At 38.1% G+C, this 24,769-nt stretch overlaps 1 protein-coding gene across 7 annotated transcripts in view; it reads right to left on the reverse strand.

Moving 5' to 3' along the window:
• Positions 1-24,769, reverse strand: part of UTRN (utrophin) — a 546,437-nt gene that overhangs the window by 171,041 nt on the left and 350,627 nt on the right. The window contains exon 1 of one of the 7 annotated variants that reach the window (XM_070461581.1): positions 2,687-2,777. The exons of the other annotated variants lie outside the window; for them this stretch is intronic. Within the exon in view, the coding sequence (XP_070317682.1) occupies positions 2,687-2,737 (51 nt within the window). The 5' untranslated portion in view covers positions 2,738-2,777. Of the gene's footprint in view, positions 1-2,686; positions 2,778-24,769 lie in introns of those variants that run through there. 7 annotated transcript variants of the gene reach the window in all.

The raw sequence follows: 24,769 nt of genomic DNA on the forward strand, positions 1-24,769 counted from the left end.
TATGGTTTTTCCAGTAGTCATGTGTGGGTGTGAGAGATGGACCATAAAGAAATCTGAGCGCCAAAGAACTGATGCTTTTGAACTGTAGTGCTGGAGAAGACTTGAGAGTCCCTTGGATCGAAAGGAGATCAAAACAGTCAATCCTCAAGGAAATCAGTCCTGGAATATTCACTGGAAGGACTGATGCTAAAGCTGAAGCTCCAATACCTTGGCCACCTGATGTGAAGAACTGATTCATTGGAATGCTGGGAAAGATTGAAGGCAGGAGGAGAAGGGGAGGACAGAGGATGAGATGGTTGGATGGTTCAACACCAACTTAATGGACATGAGTTTGAGCAAGCTCCAGGAGTTGGTGATGGACAGGGAAGCCTGGTGTGCTGCAGTCCATGGGGTCGCAAAGAGTCAGACATGACTGAGGGACTGAACTGAACTGATTACAGTTACTGATAAGAAAAGAAAAGTGTTAAATCACCAATGTTAGTATTCTCTCTAGAAGCAGATCACTAAGACTAAGGAAAAGATAAGACTAGAAACTAAGAATAAAGGGACTATGGGAAGACTTTTACTCAGTTTCCAAAGGTATCGTGTGCCTTTTGCTTTAGAACAGTAAGCCTTAGCCTTTCCGTAGAAATGACACTTTTGCTTCCAGAGCTGGGGGGAACAGGGAATATTTGAGAGCTGTGAGGTAGTGGTACCTTTCCATAATATAGTTTTCCAGGCAAGGGATCAATGTAGCATAGGCTAAATATATGAGATAGCTTTTGTGAAAATAGACAAAGGATTTTTTTCAAAGAGACTTAAGTTGGAGAAAAAATACACTCACGTATGACAACTTCCTAAAAATGAAATATGGCAAAGAGATTAACTTTCACATAGATTTTTATAAAGGCATCTAAAACAAAAATAAATATATACGGAGAACTTCAGATGATGAATGGCAACAAGATTGTTTCTTTGAATTTGCTCTGTCTCAAAAAAAAAAAACAACCCTAAATCAAGCCTTTAACAGGACGAAGTCAGTAGGCTTCTTTTACTGTCAATTTAACTACTAAAATAGACACATGCAGGTACTAAAGTTTGGGAGTTAAAGAAGGAAACAGAGGAATATGACCAGAGCTTGTAACTTCGTCAATAAAATGGCCAAAAGGCTGAGTCAGGTTACTAACCTCGGGGATCTGACCTAGGCTTTGGAGACTAATGCCAGCAATTACAATACAAAAGTCCAGCTATCGCCCACAATTACTGCTTCTCAGGGGGTCTAAGTAATGAATTATTTATGTAACATATGCCCTATACCTTTTTAGGAAGAAACAGAAAAATATATGCAAACCAAGCCAACAGACCTCTTTATGATCATAAAGTTTGTCACCTGCTGTTACCAGCTGCCATAAAGAAAGTTTCTCTAATCTCCTCCACCCCTTCTAAATGGTGGGTGAGTTAACCAGGAACCATCCTTTATCCTCAGGAATGTAGGTGCTTAATAACATATTAAAGGGAGAGGTCAAAGTGAATCCTGAGTTAACAACTCTTCCTAGGACAGTTGGGGTGCAAGGAGAGAAGCCAGGAGGAGGGATCATTTGACCAGCAGAAGTTGAATTCTTCCATCCTCTTTTCACTGCGCTGTTTCTACCATCAGGAGGCAAGCAATGACTGCAACTGTTTTGGAAAAGCTTTCAAACTTTTCATAAAATGACGAGGTTTTATGCCCTTTTTCTCCGGCAATTGTGGGTTTGTAAGAAAAAGCCCATAATTCCTTCAGTGACTCAGTATAGTCTTGCTTATGTTTGTACATTCAAAGAACTATAGGGTATTCGTGGTGAAAGCCCCTGAGTACATCTTTAACAACCGAAAAGTAATTGATTTATGCACAGCAGATCCTCTGCCCCTTTTCTTTCCTTTAAACATGGGAAGTTGAAAGAAGATAGGTGTTTGGTATCCAAAAGCTGAGGAAGGCAGGAGCCCATGAGCAGCACTCTGGGGGTTTCTGTTTTGTTTAACTATAAATGTAAGGTAGCATTTGGCAGGCTAGACTCAATCCAAGAGTGTGCCAAGAACTTTCCTATGGAAAAAAAGAACTAAATGCAAAAATAAAGATCCAAGCATGAAAGCTCCACGGTGCACACAAGCACTCGCATTTAAGACAGACCCGGCCAGAAAGAAAGAGGAAAAGTCTAGGATCAAATGGGCCATCAGCCCTGGGAGGCATCCTCCCCCATCTCTCAGAACTGAAACTTCAGAAATGAGGCTAGAAAAGTCAGTGCTTGGCCACTGCAGGGAGAGAAACCTGAGGGGTATGGAAAATAGAACCCACGCCTGATGAAGTCAGACTCTGGCATGAAAACAGAGTGTTGTTACTGGTTTTTGTTTTTTTTTTTTTTTCCAAAATAACTTTCAATTAAATTACCAGCCGACCTGACTACAGAGGATCTCTTCTGATGTGAAATTCTAAAACTGACAGGCATCATGACAAGCCCCCCAGACCAAAGGAAAGATTGCTAACTCAATCTTTAGTTGGAAAAAAAAAAATTTAAGAGGATATCAAATCAAATGCCTTAGAAATTATATTAAATAATCAGAATTGATAGAATATCTGCCATTCAAATGCATAGTAGAAAGAAGAAGACAAGGAAAGGAAGGAGAGAGAGGGGGAAAAAAAGTACATTCATGAAGTCTGCTTTCTGCATACCTTTTCAAATTTTGTCAGCAATTCCCGTAAGCTGAAGTTCAGACCAATCATTGTCCAGTAGCCCTTGAAGCCTACATCCTTCCGGCAAACTTCCTTCAGACAGCAGCATTTAACTTCTAAAAACCGTATCTTTTCTGGCTATACTTTAAAATCCTTTGTAAAATCCTTTACGAGCCTTGCCCTTGAGCTATGGCCCATGAGCAGCAGCAGCTTGCGTTGGGACATTTTAGCCACTTCACCGAGGCTCCGGGACTTCATGGACTTCGGAGTTCACAAGGAAAAGACCTGTCGGTATGGTCTCTGCTAGCTGCGTTCCACGAGGCTGGCATGGTCTCCTTTTTCTCTGGGAAGCTTAGGAGTCCCTTCTGTTCACCTCACTAATGACCTGCAGCCCACAACTGTTCTCTCCTGGGCCCCAAGCTTAGGGTTTGGTCTCAATTACGCACAGCAAAAAAAGAAGTTATATCCTGGAAACTTGCATGAGAGAAGGCCAAAAAAAGAAAGAAAGGGAAAAAAAAAAAGAATAAAAATAAAGAGCCAAGCATTACCAACTTCCTCCATTCACACTGGTTTCAGGAAGAAAAAGGAAAAAAAAAAAAATCCTGGGTAAGGAGCCAGTTTTCAAAAAGCATGACTTATGTGGAGTTCGAACAGCAAGGAGGGCACTCGTGTCTGAAGAAACACCCGAACTCGGGACAAGAGGCCACCGGCTTGCACTCGCAGACACCGGCAGCCTGTGTTGCTATGGTAACCACCAAGCTAGTTTCAATCCATTTCCCTAAGTCAGGCTGTGCCTAAGGGATGCTGTGTCAGTGCAAAAGAACTAAGTTATTTAAAAAGTGGTTCTATGCACCCAGGGAAAAGTTTAAGCAGCAGGTCTCATGGTCCCCCTTGCAGAATGTGCAACAGGGCAGGCAGCCTCATCAGCTTTGGCAGCTCCCCGGGCCAATCTGACAGGAGTGTGGTAATCCACTTCTCTTTCAAGCAGTTGTTTATTATTTTAATCACCATCCTCCCTTCCACCACCCCTCAGACACAGTTTGAAGTGAAGCTCACTCCCACTTCCTGGAGGTCTCCCCGCCCCAATCTGCAGTACTAGAACCTCTCAAATTGTCTCAATCCTGAATAATCACAGGACCCATATTCCAGTTCAGAGCCCACCCATGAAAACATGACCATACAAATCATCAAACAAAGTAAGTGTGATCAATCACATTACTTCTAAAACAATATTTTAACAGCAAAATGGATGGGAAAGTCTTTTTGAAAGGACAGTTTTTTTTTTTAAATCTCATTGACTGTTTTCATGGAGGGAATCTACTTGTTTCTGAAATAAAACTTAAGTGAAATTACTCAAAATGTGAGCAATAATCAGTTATTTTTAAACGTGCCCTCTATTTTGATGTTAAATTATTCCTCACACTGAAAGAAACACTATCTTCTACAAAGTTTTAAGAGTTTAAATGTTTTCAAGGAAAAAATCGAATCCAAATGATATATTCTTTGCACTGCTCTTAGGGACATCATTCCAAGGCAAAAATGTGATTTTGTTTTTGCATTACATAGCCATTTAGTATACCAATAAACATATAACAGATATGATCATATGAAACATACTTCTTTAATTGTGTGCAGAATTTCATCATAAATATGTAATGCTCTTAAAAGTGACACTATCACAAATGGAAAGAATTTAATCTTAATATAACTAAGTTTGTTTTTTGCATCAGTACTTAGAGCAAAGGAAAAATAACCCTGAAATTAGAATATGTATCACCTAAAAAGCTATTTGAATTACTTAAACATCAAAATTACTAGCACCCATTTAATCATATGGAGAAAGAGATTCCAAACAAAAAGAAAAAACAAATGCTATAGGGGAACACTATACAATGTAATTATTATTTTTTGGATTTGCAAACAATTTTTCTTTCCAAGTCATTCCCAACTTATTCATATCAGTATTGAAGTAGCATGTGTTTTACATATGCAGATCTATACAAAATTTAACAGGTTTTAATAAATATTTTCATCATTTATTCATAAAAATCAACAAGTCCCCAGAGGCAAGCTGGCTTTATGAGATCTTTAGTGGAATGTGTTTTCAAAGTGCCCATTTCAGATTTATATACAGACACTACAATTTCAAACACAAGTGTAGTACACTGATTATCCAGAAATTTAGAAATAAAATTAGTCTGTGCAAGGTACATTCAGGGGAAAAAAAAAAAAAAAAAAAAAAGCACTGACATCAGCATGGAGACCAATCATCAAAAACGGAGTGAAGAAACTTACATAGAAACTCACCAGGGCAGCCCTGACCTGGGAGGGCTTGGAGGCCACATGCTGAGAGCTCTCAGCAGCCACAGATAAAACTTTTTACATAAATACCAGACAAAAGGAACCACCAGCATGGACACCACCTCCAGCACCATCACCACAAAAAACAAAGAAAGGGGAGAGAGAGAGAAAAAGAACCATCTTTCTCAGCTGGGCAAACGTCCAGCTACCACCCAGGATGCTGGGTGACTGTGATCAGAGACGTGCGCAAACATGAACCCCGCCCCACCACCCAACCCCGTTCCATGCACTTATCAGAAGAGTGAATTAAATGAGAACTCTCTGTAACAGACAGGAGGAACACAGTCTTTCCCTGAAGTAGAGCTTTATGTTTAAAGGGGTTTTATACCAAGACAAGAATGGTGTGATACAGTTGGAGCTCCGAATACCTGGTATGCTTAGGCAAGGCTAATCTTTATGAGGGAAAGGAAGCAGCACTCTGCAGGTTAGGGTACCTTCCCAAGAAAAGAGCAGAGGGAACTTTATCAGCATGACTAAAGCTGGCATTTGAGTACTAGAAGAGATAAAGACAGACAAACCAGTCCATCCTAAAGGAAATCAGTCCTGAATATTCACTGGAAAGACTGATGCCAAAGCTCCAACACTTTGGCCACCTGATGCGAAGAGCTGACTCATTGGAAAAGACCCTGATGCTGGGAAAGATTTGAAGGCAAAAGGAGAAGGGGGATGCAGAGAAAGAGATGGTTAGATAGCCTCACCGATTCGATGGACACGAATTTCAGCAAACTCCAAACTCTGGGAGACGGTTAAGGATGGGGAAGCCTGGTGTGCTGCAGTTCATGGGGTCGCAAAGAGACACAACTTAGTGACCGAACAACAAGGAAAGAGAAGAATTCCCAAGTGGAATTCAAGAGTGGGGCGTCCAGAAGTCAGAGGCTCTACCAACCACTCACCGCCCTGATGTTCCCTGTGAATGTTTGGTGCTCATTCTCGGAACTGACATCCTCTGCTTGGGCAGAAAAGGGAATACTTAAACAAAGCTCCCTACTCCCAATTTCCATCCCTGGGGTACAGCAACCCGCTCAGAATTCTTGCCTGGAGGGGAGCCTGACAGGACAGAGGAGTCGGTAAGGTCCGTAGGATCACAAAGAGTGTGTCATGATGAAGCAACTTAATATGCATGTATGCATGCACTCACAATTATAAAATACCAAAAACTAAGAGAGTGATGAACCTAGCTATGATGACATCCTCTTTCGGAGAAAAACGGATCACATGGAACCATTCAAAAAAAAAATTTTAATTCTCATCTAATTTTAACAAGACTGTGACTATATCTTCACTAAAACACTGTAAAGTAACTAAAAGTGTTAGTTTTTAATTGAGGCAGAAGTGACATTAACAATTTTATTTTTAAAGGGTTAAAGACAAATTATTTTATGTAAAGTCCAAAGATACTCCATAAATTTCAAATACTAAATATTTAGTATATTATTCAAAAGGACTGTGCCCTATGTAACTGAGTGACACATTAGAAGTAAAACCTGTAAAATGTGACTGTGAATTGTTTTTAGAACTGTGAGCACATTCTACTATCTGCTTGTTTTTGGCATCTATAAATAAGAATATTTTCTCAGTTTAAACTCTGTACACAAAATAACCTCTTGGTAATATTCCTTACATCTCCATAGTCCTTTCTGTTTTTAACCAAGCACCTCTTTGATAAATTATCTTCTGTAATCCTGTAATTATTAAAACACACACACACACACAAACAGGCCCCCAGTGAAAGCAATACATCACCACAGACACTTAGTAAACTGGATGGTGAAATCTGAAGCAACTGACATTCTGCCAGTCTAAACTAGTGTGCAAAGTAATTGTGCACTGAATCTTCAAGTGGAATAAACATAATTCTACCAATCTGTTTGTAACAGATCTAAAAACACTGACTATTCTGATTCTCCAGTTAAATAAATCATGTCTCAAATGTAGACAACATAGTTCCATGAGAAAGTGAAGGTTACAGAACCAGAGAGAACAGGAAAAGTCAATAATGGAATCAATAAAATCTAAACCTACATTGCTTAATAAAAATGACATTCCACTGCCAAAATGAAAAGAGCTACATGTATATATGGTTTTGGCAAAAACTTTCAAAGGATAGGCTAATTTTAACATTTTTTACACTTCAAAACAGTATTTTATTTAGTTTTTTAAATGATGACTTACTTTTTAGCAATTTCATCAAGGCAAGAAAACATTCCTTAGGGTTCAGTCAAATATAAGCAAAAGGAGAAGTCTAAATGATTTACTGAAAAACAATTTATGCCATACCCAAACAGTGGATCTTAAAGTACCCTTCCCACTAAACATAAACTTCACATTTATAAACACTGTAAAGACAAAAGTATGTTTCCTATGCAAAATCTAACAGGTTTCTCTTTACATTGATCAAGATAACAAAAAGAAAAGAAAGCCTTCTTGGGAGTTTCTAAAGCAAAGCATATGGAGGTCAATAGGTGATTACAAATAAATCAGTACATCATGGCTTTATTCAAAATGAAGAGCTCAGGCATGGGTAGAAAATTTTACTTATTACAAAGCCATTCAGACTTAAGGAAAGATCCCGATTGTAATGGCTTTGAAAGGACTATACACAATTATCTTTTCTCATAACGTTTCTAACTTGGGGTTTATGTCAAAAATAAAATAGCTTGTAGACCCTAATCATGATCTGAAACTTCCATTCATTGTCTACTGCCTCTGCAGTTCTCTTAAGGGAAGACTACTCAATACATTACTGCCTTCTAGTTAACGGCAGCCAGCAACCCAGTCTGTCAGCTGGTAGCTATTTAAAATAATATACAGCCCTAAAGGGCAGAAGGTTCATTTTAAAATGGAGGCCTGAACCCCCTGATGAAAGGCGGAACTCTCCTTTTATCCCAGGAAGTTTAGGCAACATGCTTGGTGCACAGAGAGTTATTTTGCACATTCATCTCTTCAGTAATGTCATCTATTTTGATAATTATGCAGGTAGCAATTGGGAAATAAAAATTACAAATTGTAAAATAAAAGATTCTATATAAGATTTTCATAACCTACAGGCAGAAGACTCTCCTCACATTTTTAAAGGCACAAAGAGCTTTTTCTTCTTGTGGGAAGTGGATGGGTGCGGTGGGGTCTGAGGAGGAAAAACTCCAGCTGATTTGCTTATGAGTTAGTCAACCAGGTGCAGGGGTCAGCCTTCAGCAACCTTCTCAATAGTTAATGATTCAGAGAGTACTTTATTAAGTGAGTAAAATAATGCCAAGATAAGTTAATGCTTCAAAACCATATCCTTCCTAAAAATTATGCAGCATCAGACAAGAGTGAAACCATCCCAGATGGCTGAACCTCACAATTCCAGATGTGTACTGATAGTGGAATAAGCAACTAAATTGCAAGGGCTTTGAAGAAGGTCCTTAAAGATTTTTAAAGGGCGTTTCCAACTTTCCGCAGCTCTTCAGATTGAGACATTTAAAGACAAAATGAAAATACAAATTTTAATAATAAGAATGAATGTGTCAGGATAAGTCAAACTTGAAGGCGCTGTTTTCACTCCTGAGTGAAACACTGGTACTCTTCCCAGGAGGGCAGTGTTCCTACAATCTGGGTATGGATTTGAGGAACTGGACATTCAGGGAACCATGAAGAAGTTCGGACTAATCTAGTGAGATCAGAGAGGCTTCTGTGGACAATAAGAGGTGGGGCTTTTGTGAGGCTTGTAGGCCAATCCGTTCAAAGCTGAGTTGCTGCTTCAGCTCTGATCCAAGCTCCTGCCATCTTCCTGCTTAGCATCTCACCTGCAATTCTCTGCAAAATCACGCCCCAAGCCTACTTTGACTCCTTAAGCATAATTCACCCTCACTAGTCTCAACAATAACCAATCAATACACATACCACACAAACCTCTTATACTTACAAATATGGCTCTCTACAAATAGTCATCCCTTTTTCTCCCTGAGGATATTTAATTTTATTTACTATCTGTATCTTTATCTCCATTCCCTAGTCTGTTTACACTAAGCAACAAGTTCTATATTATGTCTTTATTTCCTCCCCAAAAAGTTTCAATAAAGTACTCTCTACACAGTGAGCCCAGACAATGCATTATGCAGCTCATAATAAAACCTGATTATGGAATGAGGAATTCCTATGTTTGATAGCTTTAAGTTAAGCCATTACATTTCCTGAAGATTATTAAAAGCAGCAGAGTTGACTTTAAAAAATCTGCCTAACTTGGGGCTGGGGATCATTTAGCAAAATTCATCAAACATTAAAATGCATATAAACTTTGAGTCAGAAATTCTATCCCTAGGAATTTAATTTTCAAACATGTGAACAGACATATGTACAAGGATGCACAGTGGTCACATGTGACATAGCAAAAAGCTGAAAACAATCTAAATGTCTGTCAATAGATAACTATGTAAATAAATTATAGTGGACTCCTACAATGGAATGTTGCACAGTTTTGGAAATGACGGAGATGACTGCTATGTGCAGATAAGAAATAATCTCTAATTTCATACATGTATATGGGATATATATGTATACACTAAAAAAGTAGAGATAATTGATACAGTTACATAAAGGAACAATATATGAAATACAAACAGTATTTCTAGAAAAAGATAAGACAGATACTTCTAAGAGGGGGCTGGAGATGTGAGTGCCTAGAATGAGACACTTTATTTTGTCTTTTATTCTGTGTGAAAATTTTACTACAGAGCCATGTTACTTTTTCCACACAAAATTAAGTCAAGAAATAGATGAAAAATTCCCAAGTAAAACAAAATTATAAAAAAAAAAAATTATCTTTCGAGGTAGATCCTATTTAAAAACGGTAGCCTCATTAGACCTGAAAGCAAATCCCACTGCAGACAATCAAAGTTTCAGAAACTTTGAGGTGCCAGATGGTCAGACATTCTAGCAAATCAAACCTCAATAGAAATAAGCCTTCCACAGCAGTGGGTTGGTCAATGGTGAACTTTTCTAAAAGAGATGGAGACAAAGCCTTTTTGTTCTCGTAAGTTACTCTATAACTAGTAGCTCCAGCTTATTTAAGTAATAACTTTGTGTCTAAATAGGCATTGTACAATTCAAGCTATTCTTTTTCTAAGGAAACTAGTATTCCTATTGTCATCTAATACTGTGATATTCTACCCTATAAAAAATGAGGAATGCTTATAAAACCCATTGATATACACCCCAAAAAGAATATCTAGCCTGATTTGTTCAAGGCAATTTAAGTATGGCTTCACCTTTCAAACTGGGCTAGTGATCTGACCTGGTGGGTTGGGAGAGAGAGTCGAGTACCAGAGTCCACTAATGGCTTAAGAGATGCTGCAAATACAAACAGCGATTTCTTTCATGGATCCAAGTTACAGTAGTGAGAGAGAAAAGGCCATGGACTCTGCTTTGCTTGCCATGTTTGGAGTGGGTGTCTTTAACAAAATACTGCAGGAAATGTACAACTACAGCTTAAGCAACCACGGGACACAGAGATCTGGCAATTTCTTGTTTAAGGCTACATCAAATAGTAGAAGGAGGTCTATAATGTCTGTGTTGTTACTTAGTCGCTGACTTGTATTCAACTCTTTTGCAACCCACATGGACTGTAGCCCACCAAGCTCCTCGGTCAGTGGGATTTTCCAGGCAAGAATACTGGGGTGGGTTGCCATTTCATTCTCTAGTTATCTTCCCAACACAGGGATTGAACCCATGTGTCCTGTATGGGCAGGAGGATTTTTTTTTACCACTGAACCACTAGCTCTACATTAAATATTGTCAAGCCAAGGCTTTAGAGCACTATTTAAATGCAAAATTTGATCTGGCAGGTGTTTTAACTTTAAAATAAAACTATGAGATGATTGCAGTAATAGAGCCTTTGATAGCACAACACTGAATCTAGTATTTAGGCTTATAAAAGGAATACTGGCATCATAATTATAACCTTGGGAGGCTAAACAAATACCCAAGCAATGTTGCTACCGCACAAAACCTTTTTGGAATATTACTTCAGAGACCCTTTTATAATTAACCAGAGAGCCAAATAATAAAACTTATCTCAGTTTTTAAAACATATTGCCACTTTTACCAGAAGTTCTTGATACTATCATATCAGCCCTTCTATCTTTATTTAATGATTCTTCACATCCCAACCCCAAAATATCAAAACTGTAATACAGCATTGTCCAGTAGAACTTTCTGCAATGGTGGAAATATTCTCTATTTTTGATGTACCTAAGAGCAGAATGGCTCTTATGTGGCTAATGTGACTGAGGAACTATATTTTGATGTTGTTTTAGTTCATTTTAATTTAAATGTAATAGTCACATGTGACTGGTGACCCTGCCATACAATTCCAGGTGTGATCTCCACACAATATTTCCAAGGACATGTTTTTCTAACTTTCTGCAATACCTACTCAACTTTTTCTCTAATGATAGGATCTTTTCCTCTCAAATAATAGCCTCCCTTTTCTCTCTCTGTTCAAGTTTTACCCAGCCATTAAGTTCCAATTCAGTTGCCACCCTCTACTCAAAGCCCTGTATTATACAGCTTTAACTCAACAATTTTCTTTCCTCGTTGGCTATCTCCATCATGCTGCACTATCACCCTGTATTTTACCTACAGGCATTAATAGCATGTTTTGTTTAGAGGCTGTCTTGTGAATTTGTTTTCACTTTCCTTTCACCTCATTAGAGATTAGGCTCTTTGAAGAAAAAAGAGGGAGAAAAAGTTAATTTGTGCCTCAAATGCCCTGTAGACTGCTTAACATGCAGCCACTGTCCAATAAATAGTTTTTAATTGACAAGAGTAAAACAACCAGAATTTACTAAAATGATACATCCTTAATGTGATTTTAAAATTGAAGAGACAGCCATGATCTTATTAGACTCTTACATAATTTAAAAGTTACTAAAGTAGTTCATCTCACAGCTTTTAAAATAAAAAAATTCTAGGGGTTATTATAATTCATCTTTTCCTTTCCTGAAAGGATCCCAAGTTACTCTAAAATTTTGCACTTATCTTACTCTTAAATTTCCCCAAAGAAAGATAGGTGCTAGTTCTTCTGTAAACCACTCAAGCTTAACTTCAAGACAGAAAAAGTTAATTTGACTATATTTTTGAGTCATACTTTAAATTGTAAAAGAAAGTGCTGCCCTCTTGTGAAATGAGGTAGAAGATTTGTCATTTTACTGACAGTTGAGTAAATACTTCAGTGGGATTGAAAGTTAAAATTTAACATTGAAACAAAATGGAGTTTCTCTCCAAACTGTGTTTCCCCTGAGGTATCTTCCTCCTGTTCTTGGTTAATTGTCCAAATAAAGGAAGGATGGATCATCATGGTAAATTCACACTTGTAGTATAAACTGTGAAACAATGAAGGAGTGACTGGTAAACAATGAAGGAGTGACTGGTATCGTTTCACAATAATAAGGATAAAAAATTGCCGCTTTTAATTTGTTAGTACTCTTGCCTGGAAAAGCCCATGGACAGAGGAGGCTGGTAGGCTACAGTCCATGGGGTCGCAAAGAGTCGGCCACAACTGAGCGACTGAATTGAACTGAATTGATTGAGGGGAGAAAGGGAGCAACAGCCGGTGAAGGAATAGATGAGCCCATGACAACGTGACTAGTCTGAAGTCAACGCGCTGTCTGACCCTGGGAATGAGCTGTCTCTGAGCCTGAGGGAGGAGAAGAACAGCCGAGCTGACTCCATCTTGAAAAAGAAGTAAACTCCATCTTGCACTTTCAGGGAGCGCTGGACTATGTAGCCATGGGGATAACATACCTAAAGCCGAACTGGCCTCCCGGACTGATAAGCACCGGATTCCATACCAAGATTTCCCGTTGCCAAAAAGAATGCAATAATCCCCTATTGATGCAATAATCAATCACCTTTGCAATATTTATGGCAACCACTAGTGTAGGCAGCAATGTATAACCAGCTGACCCTTCTGATGATGAATCATGGCTGTAACCTGACTGTAATCTCCCTTTAACACTTTCCAGGCTAGGTTTAAGGAATCTGGGGATGTGGGCTTCAGCAGTACACTTAGGTATATAAGGTTTTCACAAAAGTTGGTCAGGGTCCTTGGCTAAGAGGAGACTCTGCCTTGGGGCCCACCGGTGTAATAAACTGCACTCCACTATCTGCATTGTCCTTCTGAGTGAGTTTGTTTCTGGAACACATAGGTATAGCAAGTCCACTTAGTCTTACATATAAGGTGAGTAGTATTCTAATAATGCCCCAGTTGCACAGATTTGTGTTGAGATTAAGTGAAATAGCAGAGGTAAAATAAAGTTAAACACTTGTCCAATATATGTTGTCCTTTAGTTATGCATCCATTATGCAGTACTGTTAGGGGAAGCACATTGATTGAAACCGCCCACCCTGGCCAGGCACCATAGTAACCGTTTGCATGAGTTGTTTTATGACAGGAGATCCTGATAAGGAATACTAAACTAATAAGCCACCACCAACCAGAAGAGTTCGGGAAAGGTCAAAAGGAGACACCGTGTGTCCGTCCACTTCCCAGAATCCCTCTCGCTAGCATCCATCTTGCCTGAGCGATGCATGCGCCACCAGTAAAGACTCTGAATTAGAATGATTGGCCAAAGACCACCCGGAAACTAATCTCATCACCATAAAACCCGAGACTGCGAGCCACGCGGCAGAGCAGTTCTCCTGGGTTCCCTCACCCTCCTGCTCTCCACCCGGGTGCCTTTCCCAATAAAATCTCTTGCTTTGTCAGCATGTGTCTCCTTGGACAATTCATTTCCGAGTGTCAGACAAGAGCCCAGTTTCAGGCCCTGGAAGGGGTCCCCCTTCCTGCAACAGTACTAGGTACAAGGTACCAGGTACAGTTACTAGGGACCATTTTAAAAAGCCATGAAAGTATTATTTTGAAGTTCACACTCAAAGCTATTCATGAAAATACATGAAAAATCTTTTCACAATTTCATGAACAACAAATGTGAGCAGATTCACAATTCACAGAAATGAGCACTATAAATACTATGGACTTTAAGGATTCAATTAAATTAGATCAATTTACTAAAAGCACACTTGAGTGACAAATTTGAAGTATTTTGATCTAAGGGTACCAAGAACTAGAACAGGAGGGTAAAACTTATTTAGCATTACCTAATTTAGTATTATCTAATAATTTCCTCTCCACAGAGCGTGTTTCCTTCTTAATATTTCAAAATTCTAAGTTGTTTGTTTTTCCTTTTTTAAAAATTTTTATTGGAGTATAACACAGAGGATGCTTCCTTGGGTGAAATTTCACTTTGTCTCCAACACTCTCCTCTGGGATTGGGATGAAAGGATGAGAGGTTAGCAGGACAAAACAGTATATGGCAAAAGTAGACTAAGGCATCATGACTGTTTTTTCAACATTGGCAATTCACAAACCATTTTTCACTTACCCCCCACGCAGGGACACACATGTAAATAGCATGCATTTACATATGAATATTAGGAACAGGTGTGCCCATAAAAGAAAGTGTTTAAAACTTGGAACATTCTTTGATTGGATTCTCAGCACACTAAGGGACTTGTCTATTTAAAGTAATCTTCAGGAAATTCTTTTGTAATGGAGAAGATCTTCTGTCAAAAACCACCTCCTGATATATTTGTTTTAGCAGTTTGAGCTTTTATGCATGAAAGCTTTTTTTTTTTAACTTGGGAAAACATTCCATTTTTTTGGTTGGTATTACGATAGAAAATAAAAGAATATCTAGATAATGAGGTGAAAAAGTGCCTTAAGAAAGAGTGTGGATCTTATATTTAGTAATATAATACATCTTTGGGCACAGCTTCCTTTAAAAAAATCTCCATTTAAAAAAAAACCCTATAAAAATGCAGGAATGACAATCATGCTGTTCTGTTATTCTAATTAGTTGCCTCTCTGTTCAAATACCAGACAGACACAGAGGAACCTAGTAACATTTTAGTGAGCTAATTGAGAAAAAGTCTCCAATTAAATGTTAAGAAAAGAACATAACATGCACAAGATCTATAACATTTTAAATTAAATAATGCTTTGATTTTATTGGACTTAGGCAAAAGAAATGTTGACTCATCATATACTTCAGGGAATGCTTCTAACAAATAAATGATGGTTAAGAAGGTGGGAAAATATATGCCTCAGTAACTTTTCAAGCTGAATAAATTACATTACCTTGTAACCACTAATTTCCCTAATCTTGTAGAGGGAGTAGAAATTTGACAAAGTGAACTGTTAAGTAAGTACAGTAAAATAGAAGAAGTCGACCTAAGTCTTGTTACCATTTATCTAATCAGGTAAAACAGAATCTGTTCAATGACCCATATTAAAGATCAACAAGAAAAGGTTTTCAAGTTCAAAGACCAAGAGAAATGTGCCCCCCTAGGGTGTGCTAAATAATGTTCTCCATAAAGGTGTGTTGATTCAATGTGATGGACCACTGAACACCATTTTGACATAAATTTTTTTAAAGAGGTGCTTGCTTTCTCCCTCCTCCGCTCCCTAGCAGTCAAACCATGGGCATCTTCCCACTTGCTGACAGTCAGAACCTTGCTCCCAGCAGCTCAGACACTCACCAACAAGACTTTCTACCTCTTTCCCTCCCCTGACTTTTTTTTGGGGGGGCATCCTTAAGCCCCAACAACTCCTCTATTCAGCACAAATTTCTTAATTACCACCTTTAAGGCTGCTTTCTCCGGGTTCATTTTACTTTTTCAGATTTTTACATATTTCCTCTAACCCTTAATATTTTGTCTCCTGTTATCAACCTACCTTACTGATTTGTATTAACTATCTTGTTAGTGTTGCAAAGCACCACTCTATCATTTGGATCATATTTGTGTCATTCACCTAAATTCTTGTGTCTTCTCTATTTTCAAATTGAACTAGGTGCAAGGTCCAAGTTGGAATACAAAAATTGTCTTTAGAGCCATTAAATTTAAACACATCTTGCAAACAAAATACTTTATAATTAAACAGTGTCTAACAAGCTCTGTAACTTTTTAAAATTGAACTACAATTCTATTACATTAGATAAACAAAATTATGCAGAATAATAGGACAGACAAAGTAATTCTTTTTAACTTATTTAACTTATATGCAGAGTACATCATGCAAAATGCTTGCTGGATGAAGCACAAGCTGGAATCAAGATTGCCAAGAGAAATATCAACAACCTCAGATGTGCAGATGACACCACCCTCATTGCAGAAAGCAACAAACAACTAAATTTAAAACTCAACATTCAAAAAACTAAGATCATGGGCATCCAGTCTCATCACTTCATGGCAAACAGATGGGGAAACAATGCAAACAGTGACAGATTTTATCTTCTTGGACTCCAAAATTACTGTGGATGGTGACTGCAGCCATGAAGCTGAAAGACGCTTACTCCTTGGAAGAGAAACTATGACAAACCTAGACAAACCTAGAAAATGCAGAAACATCACTTTGCCGACAAAGGTTTATATAGTCAAAGCTATGGTTTTTCCAGTAATCATGTACAGATGTGAGAGCTGGACCACAGAGAAGGTTGAGTGTTGAAAAATCAATGTTTTTGAACTGTGGTATTGGAGAAGCCTCTTGAAAGTTCCTTGGATGGCAGGGAGATCAAACCAGTCAATTCGAAAGGAAATCAACCCTGAATATTCATTGGAAGGGCTGTGCTGAAGCTGAAGCTCCAATACTTTGGCTACTTGCTGAGAAGAGCAAACTCACTGGAAAAGACCCTGATGCTGTGAAAGAGTGAAGGCAGGAGAAGAAAGGGGTGACAGAGGATGAGATGGTTGGATGGTATCAATGACTCAATGGACATGAATTTGAGCAAACTCAGGGAGGTAGTGAAGGACAGGGAAGCCTGGAGTGCTACAGTCCATGGGGTTGCAAAGACTCAAACATGACTGAGTGACTGAACAAGAAAGAAAAAAATTATATGAGAATAAGAATTCAATTTCATAACTGGTATGGATATACTTCTAAGACTTCAGAGAATCTATGCCAACTAGACTTGAATTCATTAGCACTATTTATTAAAAATGAGATAAAGCTGGTTTCTCTGATAAACTAAGAATTATGAAATGATAGCTATTTTTTAAAAAACAAGAAAAATAAAAGGCCCAATCAAAAAGTGGGCCAAAGAACTAAACAGACATTTCTCCAAAGAAGACCTACAGATGGTTAACAAACACATGAAAAGATGCTCAACATCACTCATTATCAGAGAAATGCAGATCAAAACCACAATGAGGTACCATTACATGCCAGTCAGAATGGCTGCTATCCAAAAGTCTACAAGCAATAGATGCTGGAGAGGGTATGGAGAAAAGGGAACCCTCTTACACTTTTCGTGGGAATGCAAACTAGTACAGCCACTATGGAGAACAGTGTGGAGATTTCCTAAAAAAACTGGAAATAGAACTGCCGAATGACCCAGCAATCCTGCTGCTGGGCATACACACCGAGGAAACCAGAATTGAAAGAGACACATGTACCCCAATGTTCATCGCAGCACTGTTTACAATAGCCAGGACATGGAAGCAACCTAGATGTCCATCAGCAGACGAATGGATAAAGAAGCTATGGTACATATATACCATGGAATATTACTCAGCCATTAAAAAGAATTCATTCGAATCAGTTCTAATGAAGTGGATGAAACTGGAGTCTATTATACAGAGTGAAGTAAGTCAGAAAGAAAAACACCAATACAGTATACTAACGCATATATATGGAATTTAGAAAGATGGTAATGATAACCCTGTATGCAAGACAGAAAAAGAGACACAGATGTATAGAACAGACTTTTGGACTCTGTGGGAGAGGGCAAGGGTGGGATGATATGGGAGAATGGCATTGAAACATGTAAATTATCATATGTGAAACAAATCGCCAGCCCAGGTTCGATGCATGATACAGGATGCTCGGGGCTGGTGCACTGGGATGACCCGGAGAGATGGGATGGGGAGGGAGGTGGGAGGGGGATTCAGGATGGGGAATACATGTACACCCATGGCGGATTCAAGTCAATGTATGGCAAAACCAATACAATGGTGTAAAGTAAAATTAATTAATTAATTAAAAATTTTAAAAAAGAAAAATAAAAAAACACTATGAAAAAATATAACTAAAAAGCTTCTGGGGGGGGAATATACATTAGTTCTCTAAAAATAAATGTACGATCAAGTATATAACTAAACATATACCTAGCTATCATAATTTCCTCTTTATTATAAAGCTCTTAGACTTATTATTAGGTTATTAACAGTTTATAAAACTAAATAATAGCACATGTGTTATGAATTTTTTTCTTTTAATTCTTAATCACTCGGATGAGAGGTCATTATACCCTGAATACTCTGGTACTTTATACCAGAAGCTTAATTCCGTTTAGAAAATGATTGTACCTCTGTATGAAACTCTATATTTTGGATATCTGGATCACAAATGACATAAACATCGGCCATTTGAACTAGTCAGAGAGACTTTTCCAATACTAATTTTCAAGTTCATTTAAAACAACATAAGAGGATAATGAAAGTCGTATGGACCCACATAAAGGCCATCCCGGTACCCCAGCTCAGGTCACAAAGCAGAACCCAAGTCAGCCTGCACTTCTGGGAAATACCTCTTGTCCAGGAAACAGCATCATCCACCAATCATAATCAACCACAGCTGGCTCATTTTACCCTAGAAAACAGGACCTCGCAGCCTTATAAGAAAGTCCGACTTCTTAGCCAGTCATGTTCTTGTTTCCACTCTGCCTCCTCTAAACGCAATAAAACCCACTCTTGAAGGACTTCCCTGGTGGCCCAGTGGCCCCTTGCAATGCAGGCAATACCGATTCCATTCTGGATCTGGGAAAGAGCAACTAAACCCCTATGCCACAACTAGAGAACCCTAACACCTCAGCGAAAGACCCAGCATAATGCAGCGAAGATCCCACATGCTGCAATGAAGACCCAATGCAGCCAAATACATTTATACTGGGGGAAAAATAAAAACCCTCACTCTTGCCCCAAAGCCCTTGGGAAGAGTACTCTACTGCTTGTGAAGTACCACACTCACCTTTTTTGACTTGAATAAAGGACATTAAACTTTAAGTGGTATTATCTCTGCCCTTGGACAAAGATGACGATTAGGAATTTTTTCTTAAAAAACACTGAGTTTCGTACATGTTTCTATATAGGGTTTTGCTTTTCCTACATGATACTGATTCACTTCCACAACTAAGGAGCCGTGCTTTTATTCACATATATATCCCTCTTTTGCAAATGTAAAAGTAAACTTATAATCGTATGTGACTTATTAAAGAGAAAAATGTCCTACTGGTTTTTCTCTTTTCAGGAAGATGATGAAAATAATAACCTAATCACAAATACGGCAAGCCATGTAAAAAGTGTTAGTGGCTCTGTCGCGTCCAACTCTTGCAATCCCATGGACAGTAGCCCTCCAGGCTCCTCAGTCTATGGAATTCTGCAGGCAAGAATGGAGTGGGTAGCCATTCCCTTCTCCAGGGGATCTTCCAAACCTGGTCCTCCTGCATTGCAGGCAGAATCTTTACCATCTGAGCTACCAGGGAAGCCCCATGGCAAGCCATAGACACTGGGGACTCAACTGTACATTCAAAACATCATTTTGAAAAGTGAACATGTGTATGTATGTAGAAGTATACAGCAGTACAATTTCTGACCCAGTCTCAGTGTTGCTTCAGCATAATTGACATAAATCTTTAATAAAGCCCAATTATTTATAAAAATAAACAGGAATTTGCGTATTTCCATTGAAACTATCCAATCCAACCTGCTCTTCATTGGACAAAGCTAAACTCATTGTCTTGTTTTTCCTGCATGCAACAGTCGCACCTGAATCTAGACCTTGGGTGTATTTGTAGTTCCCTTAAAATACATTATATTCTAGTTCTTTCTGATAAATCCAAATTTAAACTTCCACCTTTAAAATTCCCTCCCCACTTCTTCCATGAAGCTCTAATTCTAAAATGATGACCACTCATCTTTTAAAACTTTTTAAATTGAAAGATAATTGCTTTACAGAATTTTGTTGTTTTCTGTCAAACATCAACAAATATCAACCATAGGTATACACATGCCCCCTCCCTTTTGAACCTCCCTCCCATCTCCCTCCCCATCCCACCCGCTAGGTTGTCACAGAGCCCCTGTTTGAGTTCCCTGGGCCATACAGCAGATTCCCACTGGCTGTCTATCTTACATATGGTAACGTAAGTTTCCATATTATTCTCCCCATACTTCTCACCCTCTCCCTCCTCCCCTCCCTCCGTGTCCATAAGTTTGCTCTCTGTGTCTGTTTCTTCATTGCTGCCCTGCAAATAAATTCATCAGGACCATCTTTCTAGATTCCATATATATGCATCAGTATACGATACTTATCTTTCTCTTTCTGACTCACTTCACTCTGTATAATAGGCTCTAGGTTCATCTACCTCATTAGACTTCATCATTTTCTAGACTTTATCACTTTCTGAGAGAGACAAGAATCTTTTTTTTTTCTTTCCTTAGTATTTTTATTTGGCTGTGCCGGGTCTTAGTTGCAGAACACAGGATATTTAATCACAGCATGTGGGATCTGGTTCCCTGACCAGGGATCCAACCCAGGCCCCCTGCATTGCAAGCCCACCTGCATTGGAAGCATGGAATATTAGCCATTAGACCACCAGGGAAGTCCTGAGACAAGAGTCATTGATGACAGTACCTTTAACTTTTGCCTTATACTTTAGCCCTTGCATCAACAAATTTTCTAGGACAATGTACTTCAACTTTCACTAACGCTGTGTGATTATTTTGGATGAAAGAGCAACTGATAAAGAGTGCTTTGGGTTCTGAAAGACTCCATGGAAAAATCAAAAGTTTATCTATGTTAATTCAGGAGGAGAAAAAAGTATTTAACTAGGCCCAGGGTTAAAATATTCTTGATTATAGGACATCTATTTAAGAAACAAGAGATTCCTGGGTGGCTCAGTGGTAAAGAATCCAACTGTCAATGTAGGAGACATAGGTTTGATCCCTGGGTAGGGAAGATCCCATGGAGGAGGAAATGGCAACCCACTCCAGTATTCTTGCCTGGGAAATCCCATGGACAGAGGAGCCTGGAGGGCCACAGTCCATGCGGATTCAGAGTCAGGCACAACTAAGCAACTAAGAACACACGCACATATCTAAGAAGCACATCCACAACACACTGCACAGTTATAAACAATTCATGCAGGGAAGTCAACATGATAAAGTCATACTTATTTATTCCCCTAATTCTCAGGTGACCACCCTTTACACTCAGAATAAAACAACTACCCTATTAGAGAAAGATCTCCTCTTTCATGGGTTGGTGATACTGTGTCAGTGTCTTTAAAAATTTCCCAAAATAAAGCATTTCCAGTTTAAAAAGCCAAGAAAATGGGAATTTATAGAGCTCCTTGAGATGGTGGAGGAAGTTGGTAGATTTGTGACATTTTATCTCTAAAATGACCTTCTGTCGCTGCTTCATAAAGCAGCTGGAATTGAGCCTTAAGCATTGCAACTTGCTTGAGGGGAGAAAAGGAAACACGGAATACAAAAATTTAAAAGTATCCCTCCCTAATCCTTCAAAATATAGTAATTTTTCCGCTTGGGATTAAGACTAGAAAAAACAAAAGATCACATGAAAAAAAGAAATTGATTATGGGGTAAATGACGTTGGATTAGCAGGAAGTTAAAGAGCAATGACTGGAAAAATCTTAATTTGACTCAGCCAACTAAGGAAAAAGAACTGAACATTTATACAATATGTACAACCTCTGCGGACTAACACAACAAATTAAATCCACACCTGTGAAATTTCCTGGCTCATAATACAGGGTATTTGTACAAGTAGTATAAATTTAAAGGAAAATTGGCTATAATAAAAAAAAAAGTTTAGACCATGTTTTTGCAGGTTTGTAGCTAAGTCAAAATTAGCTAATCCATACACAGACACTCATTAAGAAAATATCATCACCTTTGCAAAAAGGGACATACACTCTATGCCTTGTTAAGATCTCATTAACTTGGAATAAGTTATAGTCAAAGACAGATTTTACATACCACACTAGATTTTAATTACAGCTAAATATAGTTGCTAATTTTATATTCATGTAAACACCTGCATTGCCCGTGTCAAGATTTGTGAGCAATAAGATTTCTGTGAACCTAAAAGCATCAAATGAACCAATCACAAATCAATTACCTTATTCATGGAAATATTATTCGGGTCTCAAGTATTTTTTCCTTAGGAACTGAGCCCTGCTCAACTGAATTTACTGAAGGCAAGGCAAGTTGAAACTGTAAAATTAGTATTTTGTTACATTGCTTAATCTACATTGCTTAATGATATCCAGAATTCATGACTACCTTAGGACCAAAGAACAATTTCAATAATGAGTTGCTATCATTGATGAGAATGTGTTAGGATCACTAGGATACTAACATTTAAGGGTGTAATTTTTATTAATTCTCACCCTCCTCTGTTCCAGAAAAAAATTCTCTCATTTTTCTTATCAGTCTGAGATAGAAACTCTTTGTCCAAGAACTTCTGGTCTTTAAATAAAAGAGGGAAAAAAGACTGGCAATAGAAACTATTTCAACTGTATGAAATGAAAACAACTCCAGTACATTTTGGATTTCAAAAACAACAAAGATCACAGTTGAGAAGCAGCTCTTTTCAAAACATTTTGATCTATAATATAAATATTGAGACCATGTTGGCAGACTTTCATACAAACCCCTAATAATAACAGTTGTTGAAACAACTATACATAAAGCAATTTTCATGAGACCAGAGCTTTGAACAAATAAATATAAACTGTCTCATGATTATATGTCTCCCCACCTCAAATCTGGATGTTGCAAGATGCTCTTTAAAGAATACAAAAATAAAGTAAAACATTTCTTTTCTGGCAATGTCTCAGGAAATTGTAAGCTAATAATCTTAGTTGAGAATAAACAGATAAATTTTATTTATGATACCTGTTCAGAAAATAGATATAAAAGACAGTTCAGACTTTGTCTATTAAGTAGTTTATTCTTGCAAACGCTTTCAAGCTTAACAGTAAACCATTAAGTCTCTGAAGTTCTTTAGTATCGAAGCAAAGGATGTTTGAAGTGGACTTTAGAGGGCCCTCTAAGCTACATTTATATAATGATTCAGTTAATATAATGATTTCCCATAATTGTATTATTAGCAGTATGAACATTGTAACAATCAGTATGATGATTCCACCTACAATATACTTGATAAGTATTTTCCAGTTTCTATACAAACATCTGGAACAGTGAAGATTGCCTCTCAATGCAGCAGACCCTAAATTTTCTCCTTTCTATTAAAGCAGGGGGAAATGGTACACTTGTTCTATTGTCCTACCTTCTTCCCCTCCTGCTGAGATCACAGACAAACACATTTTCAAAAGATGATCCTTCCTCTATCTGAATGTAACAATCATGTCTCTTTTAGTTTCTCTCTTTTTTTTCCCTTAGCCTAGAAGTTTCTTTGCCAAACCATCTTTCCTAAACGCCTTTTTAATGTTAGATTTTTATAACTTTGTCTTAATCTTACCTGCCTGGTTTCTGGCACATGCTGGAGCCTTTCCTGGGAATATACCCTCTCTCTCATTCCCCTGATAAGGCCTCATGTCCCTTTGGCCAGGATAATGCTAATACATTCTTCCAACTGCAGATGGCAACTTCTAGACTTTGAGATTTCAAGGCTTGGTTAAGTGCCTACTCCCTCAACCTAGCAACTCCATAGCAGCTTCCTGCAGACAGCCCTAATATAACCTGCTACCTTACCTTCTCTGTTTACATGGCTTTGTGATTCAAGAAATAATGGCAGTAAAAGCAGTAAGACAAGAAAAAAGTAAGAAGCAATAGGGCTTGGTATTAGATTGCCTGGATGTGACAAATGACAGAGAAAATCTTCAAGGAGGATGCCTAAATTTCTGTCTTGGGTAACTGAGCAAGATTAAGGGGAAAAAAGGAATACAGTGCGAGACATGGATTTGGGTTTTAAAAGATCTGTGAATTCACCAACTGAAATATCTAGTAAGCAGTTAGACAAAAGAACTTAGAGCTCAAGAAAGTCAAGGTCTAGAGATAAAGATTTGAAAGTCATTAGCAAATAGAGACAGAGGCCAGAGAAGAGTGTACCAAGTGAAAATTGTTTGAGGACAAAATTCTGGAAAATTAGCTAAATATTGAACAAAGGAAAGAAAGCCAACAAAGAATAAAGGGAAGGGATAGCCAACTACAGCAATAAAAGTAAGAGTATGTGATATGCCAAGAGATGAGAACACTTGGAGAGTATTTCCATGTAAAATAGTACAGAAAGACAAAATTAGGTAAGACTTGGGAAATGTAAGCAATAAAGTCATTGATGATCCTGGCAACCACAGCACTGATGTGGTTGAAGCAAAAGCTAGACTGCATTATACTGAAAGCAAATGGGGAGAGTCGATGTCAAGACTGTGAGTAGAAACTGTTTCAAGATGTTTGACTGAGAGAAATGATGAATGAATGAATGTTACAGAACAGCTTATCCTGATGATTCATAAAAACACTGAAAAACAATCTTGGCTAAGCTAACCACTAACAGATGCAAGAATATATGAATAGTAGTAAGTCTAGTCCTAGTTCTTTTAATTAAATAATTGGAGTCCTAGCAATAAAGTAACTGGACAGTGA

Source organism: Odocoileus virginianus, chromosome 34 (genome assembly GCF_023699985.2).
Source record: "Odocoileus virginianus isolate 20LAN1187 ecotype Illinois chromosome 34, Ovbor_1.2, whole genome shotgun sequence".
NCBI lineage: Eukaryota > Metazoa > Chordata > Mammalia > Artiodactyla > Cervidae > Odocoileus > Odocoileus virginianus.